The sequence below is a fragment of the Juglans microcarpa x Juglans regia genome, chromosome 2D (assembly GCF_004785595.1).
Source record: "Juglans microcarpa x Juglans regia isolate MS1-56 chromosome 2D, Jm3101_v1.0, whole genome shotgun sequence".
Taxonomy (NCBI): domain Eukaryota; kingdom Viridiplantae; phylum Streptophyta; class Magnoliopsida; order Fagales; family Juglandaceae; genus Juglans; species Juglans microcarpa x Juglans regia.
In genome coordinates, this window is record NC_054596.1 from 2,672,939 (window position 1) to 2,688,683 (window position 15,745).

Consider the following 15,745-nt stretch of genomic DNA (forward strand, 5'->3'; position numbering starts at 1 on the left):
CTTAAATGTGTATGTACATTTAAGTTCAGTAGGGTCGAGAAATATGTTCAAGTTTGTAGGATTGTCTAGCATGTACGAAGAAGGCTATGAAAAAGCTGGTTGCCTTTTGAAATTTTTTTTTGACGTCTTGAGGACAGCTTAGCATTCTCGTCCCTTACTCTTCCTTCGTATAGGGATGAAAATAGAGCGAAATTTCGATATTGAGAAGGTATCTATGCCTAAGATTTATGATGTTGGTCGATGGCTATAGTTCAAGTCAAATGCTTCAGGGTAGACTCTGTTTCGTCTCATGGGTTAGTTGCTTTGCAAATTAATTCCTTAGGAACCACTGAACTTAACAGACTTAATAAGATGTAATTTGTTAAGGATGGAAGTTGAAATATGCAAGCCACCTCGATCCTTGAGCGCAGGCAGTCGTTCCAATTGCATCATACCAAGGATACTTGGCCTAAAAAAAAAAAAAAAAAAAAAAAAAAAAAGAGGATACTTGGCCAACAAAAAGGAAGCTTGCTGACAAGAAATTTATAATGTTCAACCAGGTAAATTTTTCCAAACTTTGCGATTAATTCGATTAAACTTGCAGTACACAGAAGTGGTTGGCCTGTAGCAGTTTTTCTTTTCATATAGTAATAAACCTTCGTTGTCCAGTCGTGGGCTCTGGACTCTTATTTCATACACCGGCGTCACTCATTTCATCAGGGATGGCTCCTCCAGTTTGGCTTATTTTTATTTGGCTTATCAGGACTGATGACTGCTTTTCTGTGGCATATTCAGGAATCAGGGAGAATTATTGGTTCCACATTATCCTTCATCAGTCATGATTTTATCTTGCTCCTTTGCTTCTTCCTTGGCTGATTGTTCTATCTTTTGCCTTTCTTCCTCAGCTTTCAACCTTGCTTCTTCTTTTTTCGTTTCAAGAGCTTGGATCAGACCCTCCAAGCAAAATGTTGCATCCCCTGAAATTGTCTTGGGCATCAAATGCTCGGCAACATCAGCTGGAGTAATATCTATTTCTTCCAACAACTTACGGATTTGGGGAAACATGTCATGAGATTCAAGATAGAGATAGTTCTTAGCCAGCCCTTGAACGCCTCGAACCTGCAGTAGGACAACTGTATATGCTTATCCATCCGTCCTTTCCGAATCAGTGCTGGATCGAGCTTCTCCACAAAATTCGTCGTGAACACAATCAGCCTTTCCCCACCACAAGCTGACCAAAGCCCATCTATAAAATTTAGGAGTCCCGAAAGAGTAACCTGGCTCCCTCTGGTATCCTTTTCTTCTTTTTCTACCTTCGGCTTCGAATCCTTCTCTTCTTCTGCTTCCACTTTCTCCTTTTTCTTTTTCCTTTGACCAGTGAGATCGAGTGAACAATCTATGTCCTCAATCACGATAATAGACTTACTTGATGTTTCAATCAATAGTTTCCTCAGCTCAGTGTTGTCCTTCACCGCGGTCAATTCAAGGTCGTATAGATCATAGCACAAAAGATTAGCCATGGCAGCAATCATGGTAGACTTGCCAGTTCCTGGAGGGCCATAAAGTAGATAGCCTCTCTTCCAAGCCCTCCCAACTCTTGTATAAAAGTCTTCCGCTTTGCTGAAAGTGATGAGGTCGTCGATAATCTCTTTCTTCTTCACTGGATCCATAGCCAGCGTCTGAAACGTAGCTGGGTGCTCAAACACGACATGGCTCCAATACGAGCCGTTGTTGGTGTAGAGCTTTCGTCGCCGGTTCCTCACCTTAATCGCCTTGCCTTCTTTCAGGACATGATTCAGGTACGGCCGGAGAATGAGATCCCGATGTCGTTTATGGAAAGTGAGCCTGTAGAATCTCTTCTCGTCCGAAACTGGGTGGAAAGAAAATGACGGCGTTTTGATGATGTTTTTCCCAGAAGCCCACCATAGCTTGACTCCTTTAAATTCGTCAGCAACCTCTTCTTGGTCATCCATGCTAAGAACAAGAGACTCGCTGTTCTTAACTATGTCAGCCTTCAGCCGCTTCGCCTGCGAAGAGGTATTGGAACTGAGGTAGTTCTCGATGGCCGAGTAAGCTTCACTCCGCATGAGACGCTCTCCGGTGAACTCGTTGAACCTGATTTGGATGTAAGGATAAACCAAGCCCAGCAATCTTTGAGAGTACTTCTCGATGTAGTTTCGGAGCTGATAAGGAAAGTATTGCTGAAACATTGCCCACACAAACATCAAACTCGCTATTATGGATCCTAGATGAGCAAACATGTCTTTAGGTGTCATGTTTGCTTGTTTGTTTGTTTTCTTTTTTCCTTCTCGGCCTCGTTTTTATCCTCTAGGCTGAGGAATGCTTGAAATCGAATCCTTTTAGATCCCTTATATAACGAGGGAGGCGTGGGTGAGTTTGCATTTCAGTGTTCATGCCGTGTGATTGAATTAAAATTGACTGGTAGCTCTTGTCTTGAGGTCCCCAGCGGCAGCGGCGGCAAACTTTCCCACTTTCCCACTATCACATAGACATGTACGATGACATCATAAGTTTGATGATGTCATGGATGCCATGGGGCTCCAATCCTCAGAATATCTCTTGGCTCCCAACAGTCCAAAAACACATGAATCAAATTTCTTCATGAAACAGGGCTCGGTTGGCTGCGTCTTAACCAGTGGAATGGCTCCATTCATATTATATTATATTATATTAAACTTTGCCCTTTCTTTTTGTGTAGGGTCAGTTGCCGCCTGCCGGTGTTTATGACTCCTTTTGCTTAATTTAATAATTAGATGATTTTGATTTCTGAATCTGCATGGTGTGTGATGATAAAAGAGAGGGGTGATAGCTTACTATCCATCTATAACTTATTTATTATTTATAGTGTTTTTATTTTTTATTTTAAATATTTTTTTAACATCCTTAATCATTAAAAAAAATTAAAAAATATATAAACTTATTAAAAATCACTTATTTAACCATTAAGTAAAATAATAATAATAATAATAAATAAATAATAAGCGAATAACAACCCATCAATTTTTTGTTATGGATAAAAAGATTTCATTTTGGTTCTCTGTTTCTACAGTACTAATTAATTGTCTGTAGACTGTACTAGGTATTGAAATTAACAAGTCTGTTCTGTATTTTATATTACAGCTCACGTGTGTCCTACTCATCATGCTGGGTAAGTCCGAAAAGCATGAGCCATGAGTCATGACTCTGCTCATTCAACTGCTACCTTCTTTTGTCCTTTATTCGCTTTTTGTTTACTTTGTTTGCCTTGTCCTCCTCTTCTTTTTACCGACAGCTTCCAGGTTCAGGCTTTGCAAATTAAAGCATCTTCTCTCCCTCAGTCTTTGGCCTCGAATGCTCAGCAACATGAATTGTACTTACCTCTTCCTACAAGCTGTGTCTGATCTTTCTTCAAGCGCTGGGCGCGACCCAATGTCCAAATACTTATTTGCTAACATCTTTCAACGCTTCGAAATTGCATCCATTAGAATCTTATTCTTATCCAATTTAGAATAATTTTTACCTGCTTTCTCCCTCGTTTGAGCTAGGAATGGCAATTCGTGCTATGTTATATGAGTTAATTAAAAATAAGACCCTCTTAACCACCACGGAATTCTAGCCACCAATGTGATTGGCTCGATCTCGACCACCATATAGGTGTCAAAACATGGATGGACCGAAATTCTGAAAACGACACCGACCATAGTGGATAATATCAAATCCTAACCTATAAACATAAAAAAATACTTGTTCTCCAAGTTTACAGTCTTTTTTTTAATGTATTTAGACGGCTTTTAGACGAGTCCTAACATGGTCCCTCAAAGAACCTTTTATCTAAAGTAGTTTTTTTTTTTTTTTTTTTAACTTTATCTAAAGTAGTTTGAACTTTAAAATATGTCTCTGTTTTAAATTTTTTTTTTTTCTACGTGGGTCTCTTTTAGTCTTTTTTTTTTTAAAAAAAAAAAGAAAAGAAAAGAAAAGACTAACACCCTAATGTACACATCACCAATCTAGAGTATTATTATTTAATAAAGACATGCATAACAAGCAATTACTTCAGATGGAAGTGTGATCATCACCCCACGCTGGACAAAAGGTTATCACATACTCTGTGGAGGCGCAGTTTACCAACGGTGGGGGTGCGTCAAATGCATAACTATAGTAAGAAGGACATGCATCTTTAAATATCTTTGAGTAGACGTTGGGCTTGCACTTTTGTGGGCTTCCATACTCATTTCGGCAACAAAATTTGTCAATATCAAAAGCCAAGCAAGCACTTTTGCACGCCACCACTTCTCCATTTTTGTTCAAGACTTTGAGCTCTTGCGGGCACATGCTGTTCACATTTTTCAAGCACCCTCCAACTGTACATTTTGGCGATTTTTGCCTTGTTGTGACAGTAACAGGGATATTGTACCCATCAACCAAGCTTACATCATAATAATCTGGCTTGCCTTGATCTTGAAGTGAGATTTCCACAAGTGTGGCTGGGGGAGTGCCTATAAGTCCATTGCAGGCTAGTCGTCCATCACAGTCACCTGTTTCACAAGCAGGAGTCCAATTGGTATTGAATTTGCAACCTGTTCTTGCCCAAATCCGGCCACTCCATGTCAGTGGGGCATAAATCCGCTGTGTCTGGCCTGAGGGAAGGTAAAATCCGCCATCAGCTATTATTGGGAAACCAGAATTTGATGCTGTTGCAGGCCATATGGGAAAGGAGCATTTGTTGTGCACATAAAATGTAACCTGATGTGCAGCTGCGTTGCCTGCCATATGTTATCAATTTGATCATTAGCATATATAGGCATGCAAATTACAAAGTGAAATGGAAACAAAAGCACTCCCTCTCCAACTTAAAGGAATTTAACCACACAAGTTTGTAGTATGATATTGGGATTGAGGAATTCAATGAAGAAGCGAATGCTCGTGTTGTGTAATTACCTGCAGATAGCATAAAATGCCAGACTAGGAAGAGGAAGAAAGCAGCAACCTGATCTGGCAACTTCATCTTGAATGCTATATATCAAGGGAAAGACAAGATTTGGATATCCTATTTATAGTTGAAAGGTAGCGTTATGTGCTTCTTCTTCAATTGTACTTCAAGGTTTGATGTGGAATCTTTGGAGACAAGAAACAGTAATGCGTTTGGCTCTAAAGTAAGCATTGTCATATCTTCAAAGAAAATCAAGAACATGTGGTGCCGTTGAGAAATTGACACTTGCGAATAAATCCCGCATCGTTATTAAGGTCTGGAATTCTGCTACTCTGGTAGGTGTACTGTACTGCTGGAATCAATCCCGCATCGTTATTTTCCATCTACTGTGTTGCTATAGAGCTACTCCTATAAGGCCGCTTCTATTTATGGTCTTAACTGTACTTGTTCTGGATATGAAGTATTATGCAGCTTGAATTAAGTTCATGGAATCTAATGCGCACAGCATGAGCTGTATGCTGGAAATGTACTGCATATGTGCTGTGTTCGCTGAATCGCTGGAATGTAATTCGGTGCTGGAGTAAGTTCTCATTGCTGCTGGAAACTAAGCAATTTACTACTGCATTGTCGCTCCAGCTATTTCCTCAATGCTGGTTCTGATTCGATTGTACTTCAACATCACCATTGGTAATCACAACTGGGATTAAAATAAAGATATGGGATGACACCTTTTAGCCTTTAGGCCACATTTATCAAGAGTATGCATTAGCTTATACCCACTTAAGCATCATTTATCCTTTAATATTTTGGACAGTAATAGACAATTCTAGCAATATTATTAGGTCTAATATTCATGCCACTTTGTTTTTCCTTTCGTATTTGTTTCTTTATCGGCATTAATATGGCTTTAAAAGGATAGGTAACATGGTAAAACTTATTGTGATCAACCACCTATCTGCAGCCCAGTTTTTATTCAGACATTTGCGTTATAAGCCATATTAATGCCATGAGAAATTGCAGGTCATAAATAAGTTGGGATACTCTGGCCTAACCAGCAAGTGCAGAACTTCAAAATTTTCTCATCCAGTAGATATTGCAGGTCATGAATAAGTTGGCTACTCAGATCTCACCGGTGAGTGCAAACTCAGAAATTTAAAATTATCTGTAAAATATACCCAGAAAATTATGTGTAATTGACCAAAGGTGGGCCTCTTTTGGAGGGAATATCCAATGGAATTGGAATCCACACTTCAAGACTGCTTACGCCTAGACCTGACAAATACTGTACAATACAGCTTCCGGACGAAACCATCTGACAAATACTACACCCCATTCCCAACAGCTGAGCTTTCATCTCGATTCTCAATCTCATCCCCAACATGCACAGGCATTTTCTACAATTTTCTATTCCCGACCCTTTAGATATTAAGATGTTCTAAATACTACAATCCACTCATAGATAACATTTAATATTTTAAAATATACGTATTATTTTCAGAAATTTTAAAAAATACTCGCTCAAATACGGATTTGATTCCCAACAAGTCACGCGGAACCTAACCTAATTGCAGCTACAAATCCAAAAAGCTAGAGTAACGGTATTGGCCGGAGAAGGGTTTGTCCTTAAAACATGTTCGTTTAGAAAATCTGAAAGGCTTTTGTCGTCCTCGTAAACAGGGACTCTCTCTCTCTCTCTCTCTCTCTCTCTCTCTCTGATTCTGTGTGTTTTGTCTCTTAGCTGTAACATTTTCTGGGACAGCAAGAGAGAAATGGACTCAAAGCCCAATTCACTCATTGGGGCTCTCCCCCTTACCCCTGCTCTCATTTCAAATTTGAATACCCTTTTCACCCTTCCTTTTGGGTCCCTACGCGCAGCTCTCTTCGCGCCCGCGTCTCTCTCGCCCTCCCTTTGACCGCCTCGGTCTCATCCCCACCCACCTTGACCTCCCCATTCCTCATATTTAATCGGAAACATGTTCTATTAAAACTTCCATCAAACACTTTCAAAGCCGATTCGTTCAGGCATGGAAAAACCAGCCCACCGTAGTGCAAACAATAATACCGAATCCCTCACTGGAAACCTCCAAGACCTCAGTTTGGGTGCCAGTGTTAGCATCAGTCTCTGTAGCAGCACGGTTTCTGGGTCTGATAATAGTGTGACTAGCAGCGATACGAGCAATGCCAGCACTGTGGACGCTCACAAGAATGCTGAACCCGTGCCCGTGGGTGACTACGAGGAAAGCGACACAAGCAGTTCGAGTTGTGCAAGCAAATGTAACAGCTTCGATGCAAATGAGTCCAGCTTTCGGAGCTTTTGCCCGTCGAAGCCGCACAAAGGAAATGATATTCGGTGGGATGCAATACAACAGGTAAAAGCTAAAGATGTGGACTTGGGGCTGGGCCATTTCAGGCTTTTGAAGAAGCTTGGTCGTGGGGATATCGGGAGTGTGTATTTGGCGGAGTTAAGAGGAATGGGCTGTTTGTTTGCGATGAAGGTTATGGATAAGGGCATGTTGGCTGGGAGGAAGAAGCTGGTGAGAGCTCAGACTGAAAGGAACATATTGGGTTTGTTGGACCACCCGTTCCTTCCTACCCTATATTCCCATTTCGAGACCGATAAGTTTTCGTGCCTGTTAATGGAGTTTTGCAGTGGTGGGGATCTTCACACGCTTCGGCAACGCCAGCCGGGCAAACATTTCACGGAGCAGGCAGCGAGGTTAGTTTGTAGTAAAAGACTTTCAAATTTTCCTTTGTTCTTTATTTATCTGGTATAGCTTTTTTCAGAAGTTGCAACTTTTCACTAATACCTCTCCTAATTACTACTGTTACATACTTACTTCAACAAAAATCTATAGCCAGCATTAGTTTTTGTTACTTGAGAACAAAAATCGGAGAGAGAGAGAGAGATGTTCCATTAGATCTAACTCCTCCCGAACTCGATTGTGAATTTTACGTTCGATATTAGATGAATGTAAATTAACTGACACCAAAAGCATACATCTTGAATGGAATACAGGAAAGAAATCGAAAAGAGTTTTTGTAACAAAAAAATGTAATGCTTTCTCCTTTCATTCGGCTCTCTTCTCATAACCCAAAATTATAGAAAAATTCTTGTTTTTTTTCCTTTGGATTTGCTAATTGATAAATAAACGAGAAAAACAAATTGGTTTACTATAAATTCGGTCATACTTTTGGCCAAGTTAAGTTTATATTTGTCCATCTCAATCAATCACTTACATTTAAATGAGTAGAAAAAATATAACTTGAATAAAAAGTGGGTCATGATCGCAATCTTATTTACTTATTAAAAAAAGCTATACTGTTGCAAAAATATTCTTTTACATTCCTTTTTGTTAGACTTTTGCTATTTACTTTTCATTTTTTTTAATTCTATTTTCTAAAGATACAGATTCCATCTGTTTTATTTCGCTTTGTTCCTTTCCTTTGTACTTTATTCATTTTCATTCCTAAATCTCGAAGGAAACGAAAGGCTTGGCTAATGTCCTTCCATTATTTTCCATTCCATAAAGTTGGAAGAGAATGATAGGCTTGCTATTTCATATCATTTCTTTTCTATTCATTTGAATTTTTTTTTTTTAAGTATTTTCTTAACATCCTTAATCATTAAAAAAAATTTAAAAATATACAACTTCACTAATAATCACTTCCTTAACTATTAAGTAAAATAAAATAATAATAATAAATTAAAAAAATAAAGAGAATAGTAAAAGGGCGGTAGGAAGTAGTAAGCATATCATTATTCAAGCTGGTATATCCTTAGATGATGGTGCTTGCACTTCTAGTTTGCATCTCATTATGGCCCCTGCGGCATATGATGATGCGATTGGTTTTGTCTGGGTATTGGTTCACTCTTGTAATATCAGCTCAGATTGACGAACTGTGCTAATATCATTTTTGTTAGCTCCTTTGGGCCATCCAAATGGACTTTAGTTTATCTATTATCAAATTTATGATGACTTCTTTGTTACTTCTCTAAAAAAGATGTCTGAATTTTTGTTTTGCTTCCCAGATTTTATGCTTCTGAAGTGCTTCTTGCGCTCGAGTATCTACACATGATGGGAGTGGTGTACAGAGACTTAAAGCCTGAAAATGTATTGGTGAGGGAGGATGGCCACATCATGCTCTCTGATTTTGATTTGTCATTAATATGCTGTGTGAGTCCCACCCTTGTCCAGTCCAGTATAGAGCCATCATGCCGGATATCTGCTTACTGTATTCAGCCATCATGCATTGATCCAGCCTGCAAATTACCCGTTTGTGTGGAGCCTTCTTGCTTGCAACCGTCTTGCTTTAGGCCTCGTTTTCTCAGTTCCAAAACGACTAAGGTTAGAAGTGAAAAAATGGTTAGTGCAGATTCACTTCCTGTACTAATTGCAGAACCAACAAGCGCCCGCTCTATGTCATTTGTTGGGACACACGAGTATTTAGCTCCTGAGATAATAAGAGGAGATGGTCATGGGAGTGCTGTTGATTGGTGGACATTTGGTATTTTCCTGTATGAGTTGCTACATGGGAAGACACCTTTTAAAGGCAATGGAAACCGAGAAACACTATTCAATGTTGTTGGTCAGCCCCTAAAATTTCAGGACGGATCTTCTATCAGCTTCGCTGCAAAGGATTTGATCCGGGGCCTGCTTGTAAAGGACCCACAAAAGAGATTAGGATTCAAACGAGGTGCCACTGAGATCAAACAACATCCCTTCTTCGAGGGTGTTAATTGGGCTCTCATTCGGGGTACTCACCCTCCAGAAATTCCAAAACCTGTTGATCTTGCATTTTTGAGCCACACATTCATGTCATCGGTGCCTCCCAATGACATTAAGGGCGTCACTGATTCAGATAACTCATCAGGTCCTTACTTAGATTTTGAATTTTTTTAATGAATTTTAGTAGCCAAAGCGGAAAAAAGAATAGAGGTGTTTTATTCCTCGAAATTGTCATTGGTTACGATATTTTCCGCGTGAAATTGTCATGGTGGAATATTTGCGGTTCTTTAGTTTGTTATGGTGTCTGTAGTTTTGGCATATAGATGATGATGATGTTGTACTCGCTTGATTCCTTTTCAAATACATCGAAAAGACAAAAATGAAGCAAAGGGACAAAGATGAAGCTGACGTTTGTTGTGCATGATCTCTGCTTATCTCTATCCCCCAGCCTTTTGTGAGTTCTTTTAACAGGAGAGTTTCTTGAGGCAGTCCTTTGATGGTTGGTGTGAAGCTCCTTTTTTATTGTCCCTTTTGTGTCATCAACGTTTGTCTGAAATGTCACCCTGTAAATCTCCAAAACTTTATCCACAGATGAACTTTTTTGTAAAAGGAAATTTCTGATTTAGACAACACAGAAACAAAATCATACTGTTGGGCTGGACTCTGAATGCATCTGGCAATGATACAATGTGATATCTTTGTAGCATAGGTCTTTTACAGAGATGGGTTCTGCTTCCCTGAATCGTTCCAAGGGCAAAGATGCTTTATTCCTCTGCATTTTCAGGCTTTTTTTTTTTTTTTTTACCAAAATCATACTTTAATCGTATGTTCTTTCCAGGTCACTGACCGCAGTATCAAAATTTAAACTATTGCATTTCACCCATCAGTTTCACTATCATCAGTCCTAATTGTTGAGAGAATTGAGACAAACCAGACCAACTTGAGCTCATCTTAACAATACTTTTTTCAACAAAAACATTACACCCATGATTTCTCTGATTCTTAAACTGTCAAAAAGAAAAAGAAAAAGCCTGTGGAGCGTACTCGTGCATCTTTTGGAGCGCCCTAATATAAATTGTAATGATAAATGTAACAAATAACTCTTAGGTATCCATCCCCTTCAATAACCCAACACCAAAAGGAACAGATTGGTAGTTGGTACTGATGTTTAACAACAAAGAAGGGACAGGAGCTACCCATGAAAATATGGGGGCCACCCAAAATAAGGTGCATCTGCAGCTCTTTTACAGTTCAATTAACTTTGGGACAGAGCAACATTAAAAAGTGTAAATAAGAAGACAAAACTTGTATGCAGCAACCGAGAAGTTAGTCCAGAACCAGTTGGAATACTTTCTTCCTTCACGGACATTATCTTTTATTTTATTTTATTTTTATTTTCAAAAATAGAAGTGGACCGGTCGTGTACTAAATAATGTCTACTTGTTCGGTTTGGACCATTTCTATCCCTTCCCACCCACCGACACAATCTTGGGTCACTCGGCCCTCTCTTAAAAACTTTCCAGAGATTTTTCATCCTCCGGTTCTCCATCGCACACCACACGCCAAACCCGGTTCTAGACATGTCACGGTTCGCTGCCTTGCCGGCCCAAACAGATCAAAGAAGAGTCGAATCCAATTCCAATGTGGCGCAAACAAACAAACTTCACTCGGCGGCCTTGCCCTTCGTCTAGTCGCCTGATCTGCTCGGACCAGACAAACTCCACTTCTCCATCTCTTCGTTGAATTTTCAAAGCATTTAATTCAAATCAGGAAACCTCATACCCTTCTTCTTTGTGCCCGAACCCCAAAGCCAAAAGCCTGCCTCTTTCTCTCTCGAGATTGTATCTAACAGCGACGGACTTCTCATGGATTGTCGATCTTTAATCCCACTCTCTATCTGTTTTCTTTTCCTTCTGCCTCGTCTCTCACTTTCAGCTATCCAATTGCGAGGATTGCTGGGAGACAAGAATGCGTATGCCTCTCACAGTGTGTGTTTGTTTAGTGGAAATGCCGTTAAAAATCATTTATTTAAACTTTGATGCGGTTTTCAGGCCTGAATCGGTGCTGAGATTGAACGGAGGTGCTTTCTCTCCTGCTTTTGATCCCACTCGTGTCACTCAGCTCTCATGGCGTCCCAGGTCTCTCTCTCTCTCTCTCTCTCTCTCTCTCTCTCACACACACACATTTTAGTAAATCTATTTTTCTCTTTTGCTGTCAATATTGATTATTTTTACCTGCATTTTACTACCGAAGGGCTTTCGTTTATAAGGGATTTCTGACCGATGGAGAGTGCGACCACCTGATCAAACTGGTAATTCAAAAATACTGAGAATTCTCCCTTCGATTTCGTATTTTTTTCAGAACATGTAGAATTCTATGAGCATACTGAGAAACTGGATTTTATCTAAATGTATCTCTTGTCCTTAATTCGATTTCGATTTCTATTAATTTTGGGGAAAGTAGTCTAGGGATAAGCTGGAGAAGTCGATGGTGGCGGATAACGAGTCCGGTAAGAGTATTATGAGCGAGGTCCGAACAAGCTCTGGCATGTTTCTTCAGAAAGCTCAGGTATTGTTTATCCCTCATCTGCCCCACATTTATGGACCTCTTCTGAGACTACGTTTAATTCTGTGCATGTAGGATTGTACGAATTTATTGCCATTGCTTTAGAGTTGAAGATGCGTATACATTGGCAAATTTCGTTGTGAATCTTACCGTGTTAAATATTCGTGGTTTTTGTGATCTTACATGCTTGTCTCGCAGTACCTACCCAATCAAGAAAATGACGGGCTGCTTTTGGCATTTAGAAAGCGATGCTGGTTTTAGGCGATTGCACTTGGTGTTTCGTGTATATTATCTTTAGTAAGCAGGGCGTGACTCAAATCGAACTAGGGGGTCATTAAGTACAGTTTTAACTTAACTAGCTAGTCTAACAGTGAGTTATGATTTTAAGGTTTGGAGCGTATGGTTAATTTCCATAGCTGTGATAGAATTTCTATTTTTACTGAGTCACATGAAATTTTCCCCAACTCTTTCGTTCCTTCATATACCTCCCCACCAATAGATAGAGACAAATGGTAATAACCGAACCACATCTACAAAATGCCAGTACCATGCAGCTGCTTCAAAGCCAACGTGATGCTCCTTGGTCAGATGACCAAGATATTGGCGAATACCACATATGGTCAAGAAAAGAGTACCTATAATCACATGAAAACCATGAAAGCCAGTTGCTAAGATACAAATTATGTCGTTATCAAGCCTTGTTGACTCTTTGTACAGCAGAATTCTCCAGCTTTTTTGGTGACCATGTCATGGAAAGAATAACTGTCTTAGGAAACAAGGTTCTCTAACGTTTTCTGTAGACACTCTATGAACTAATTTAATGGGTGGGCACTGAACCCAATGAATGATACAATGGTATATATATGTCTCTCTCTGGTATCGGAGAGTGAACTATATTTGGTTAAAATCGGCTTTCTACATCAGAGAAACTAACTTGGAGCTGTACCAGTTATGTTGGGTATAATATATGTTCAAACACTTTTTTTTTGTCCCAGCCGTTTGAACTTCCATTAATCAAACCAAAAAAACTTAAGGAAACTTATATGCATATGTATCTGCATGTGTATGCATGCTGCCCTGTGTGCATACCTCTGTTTGGCTGTGACATAGTGAACCTTTCCTTATGCACCCCCTTAGAATCACATCCAAGAAGGTGGTTTGTGTTAGATCTGGTAAGTTTATGACTATGCTGCCATTGGTTGCTGCAAGGACATGACCTTTTTTTCATATCCATCTTGTGAATATGCACTTATCAAAAATAAAAATGAAAACTTTATTTTGTGAACACACATTTTCCAATTATTATAACTTGGAAATGCTTATTCGGTATCTTGTTTCATCTTGAAGGATGCAATAGTTGCAGAAATTGAGGCCAGGATTGCTGCATGGACATTCCTCCCAGTAGGTAATGTCATTCCATTCTTGTAGATTTATGATTTCTTCATGTACTGAAACTATTTGAATTTATCTTTCTGTCTCTGTGTAAACAGAAAATGGGGAGGCCATGCAAGTACTCCACTATGAGCATGGTGAGAAATATGAACCGCATTTTGATTTTTTTCATGACAAGGCTAATCAAGAACTGGGTGGCCACCGGGTTGCCACTGTATTGATGTATTTGTCTGATATTGAGAAGGGTGGGGAGACAATCTTTCCCAATTCAGAGGTAAACAATTTCTTGTCAGTGTGACTATCCAAGTGGTCTTCTCTTCTCTTCTCTTTTTTCTTGAAATTCCATGGAGAACTTTTATCTGGTTTCACGGCCCATGTCTTTATGTCATGTTGTGTATGCATTTTCCATTTTCCACTTTCTGCGTCTCTAAGCTGGCATTTATTAGTTCTCTTCTACAGGCAAGGATGTCTCAACCAAAGGATGATGTCTGGTCTGATTGTGCTAAAAATGGCTATGCAGGTATTAATTTGTTGACAGATAACAAATCTGAGTCTCTTCTTTTGTTTTACTTTAGAACATGCTAGTTTGTGTTGGCTAATTCAGAATCCTTGTGAGAAATTGACGTAGATATGAACACTCAATATATAGTGCACAATAAGTGCTGTTTTACCCTTTTTCCTTCTTGAGTTGGAGTAAGGGAAATTACTTGTAGGTTGTATGCCAATCGCCTTTTGCAAATGGATTACTGGTCACTTCTGAATTGTTTGTTTGGTAATTTAATTTATAAGACAGAATCAAGTCATTTTTTAGAATCAGATCACGCTGCTGCAATTGTTTGGTGGGAAAAATCCTCCACTTTTACTCAGTGTTACAAGATGCTCCACATGATAGGGCCCATTTATGAGAGAGTAATGCTAGGTACAAGCCCCAAATAGACAAATCCCACACAGGTCTTTTGTAAAAAAGGGGGTCTCACTAAAAAAGAATAGGTTTTTTTACACTTGTTGAGGTGGGGTCCACTTTTAAAGGGACTGTGCGGGGCTTGTACAAATCATTTCCCCTCTAGGTATTGCACTTGCCTGTTAATTTTTGGACCTTGTCTCCAAATCTATTGGCTTGCAAACCTTGCTTAACTTTGAATTGGGGATGCATCTTACTATAATTTTCTTTCAGCATTGTATTAAACCTAGTAAATCCTTACCAGTCAGTAGTTCTGCTGATACCTTTCTTACAACATTTCTCCATTTCATTACATTTTTTCTTTAGTTTGTCATACGTTTGTATAGCATCCGGGCTCCCACCTTACTTCCATTTTAGAATCTGAAAAATCCTTCTTATAACAATTCAGTGAAACCCAAAAAGGGCGATGCCTTGCTGTTCTTCAGTCTTCATCCTGATGCAACTACAGATACCTACAGTTTGCATGGCAGCTGCCCTGTTATAGAGGGTGAGAAGTGGTCTGCAACCAAGTGGATACACGTGAGGTCCTTCGACAAACCTGCAGGGGACACAGACAGTGGGGATTGCGTGGATGGAGATGAGAACTGCCCTATGTGGGCTAAGACTGGTGAGTGTGAAAAGAACCCTCTTTACATGGTGGGTTCTAACGACTCTTCCGGGAAATGTCGGAAGAGTTGCAAGGTCTGCTCATCCTAAGTAAACCATTTTCTAGTTTTTCCTTCATTTAAATCCTGTAATTGTTGTATATAACATTGAGCTCTGACTTACTGGCACATTTATCACATATTCGCAGAGCCAGACCCACTTAGCAGGCTCACATATATAAAAATGGAGTTTTCACCTGTTTATCGTGAATCAATCACGTTTTTCTTTTTAAGCCTTTACATTGATATTCAATCTTGCGTTTCTAATGATTCATATGAATTGTATAATGGAATCTGAAGTTAACGATGCATTTGGTAGTTGTGGCCTGTGCAGGAGTTGCCTCCATTTTATAATTGCATTCTCCTGGGACTATGGTTCATACCAAATGTTTGTTTTAGTAGAGATCCAATGTCTAGGAAATTGTCGTGAGTGAAAGAGGTTGAGTTTTAGCTTGAGAATGACATGCGGCTGGGAAGGGGCTATCAATGGAATTAGAATATGAAATATTAGCCGTAAAATCGTTAGGTCTCACCAAATATGGCATTA

General features: G+C 39.4%; 4 protein-coding genes across 4 annotated transcripts; 2 read left to right on the forward strand and 2 right to left on the reverse strand.

Annotated features, from left to right (window-relative positions):
* Positions 1-280: 280 nt before the first annotated feature.
* On the reverse strand, positions 281-2,401 carry LOC121250206 (AAA-ATPase ASD, mitochondrial-like). Its single transcript, XM_041149230.1, is given in 2 exon segments — positions 281-1,082; positions 1,085-2,401. Coding segments are annotated over 2 exon segments (1,452 nt in total). The 5' UTR covers positions 2,256-2,401; the 3' UTR covers positions 281-801.
* A 1,571-nt stretch (positions 2,402-3,972) lies between these two features.
* On the reverse strand, positions 3,973-5,140 carry LOC121250857 (thaumatin-like protein). The gene is made up of 2 exons (XM_041150087.1): positions 4,918-5,140; positions 3,973-4,742 (listed from the first exon to the last, which is right to left on the reverse strand). The coding sequence occupies exons 1-2, from the start codon at positions 4,982-4,984 to the stop codon at positions 4,033-4,035; spliced, it is 777 nt and encodes a 258-aa protein (XP_041006021.1). The 5' UTR covers positions 4,985-5,140; the 3' UTR covers positions 3,973-4,032.
* Positions 5,141-6,543: 1,403 nt separating this feature from the next.
* Positions 6,544-10,044, forward strand: LOC121250856 (serine/threonine-protein kinase D6PK-like). Its single transcript, XM_041150086.1, has 2 exons — positions 6,544-7,625; positions 8,940-10,044. Exons 1-2 carry the CDS (start codon positions 6,934-6,936, stop codon positions 9,808-9,810), a joined length of 1,563 nt encoding a protein of 520 aa, XP_041006020.1. The 5' UTR covers positions 6,544-6,933; the 3' UTR covers positions 9,811-10,044.
* A 1,258-nt stretch (positions 10,045-11,302) lies between these two features.
* Positions 11,303-15,400, forward strand: LOC121249862 (probable prolyl 4-hydroxylase 7). Its single transcript, XM_041148688.1, has 8 exons — positions 11,303-11,608; positions 11,688-11,774; positions 11,890-11,947; positions 12,100-12,204; positions 13,549-13,606; positions 13,692-13,867; positions 14,053-14,113; positions 14,943-15,400. The coding sequence occupies exons 1-8, from the start codon at positions 11,502-11,504 to the stop codon at positions 15,248-15,250; spliced, it is 960 nt and encodes a 319-aa protein (XP_041004622.1). The 5' UTR covers positions 11,303-11,501; the 3' UTR covers positions 15,251-15,400.
* The last annotated feature ends 345 nt before the right edge of the window (positions 15,401-15,745 follow it).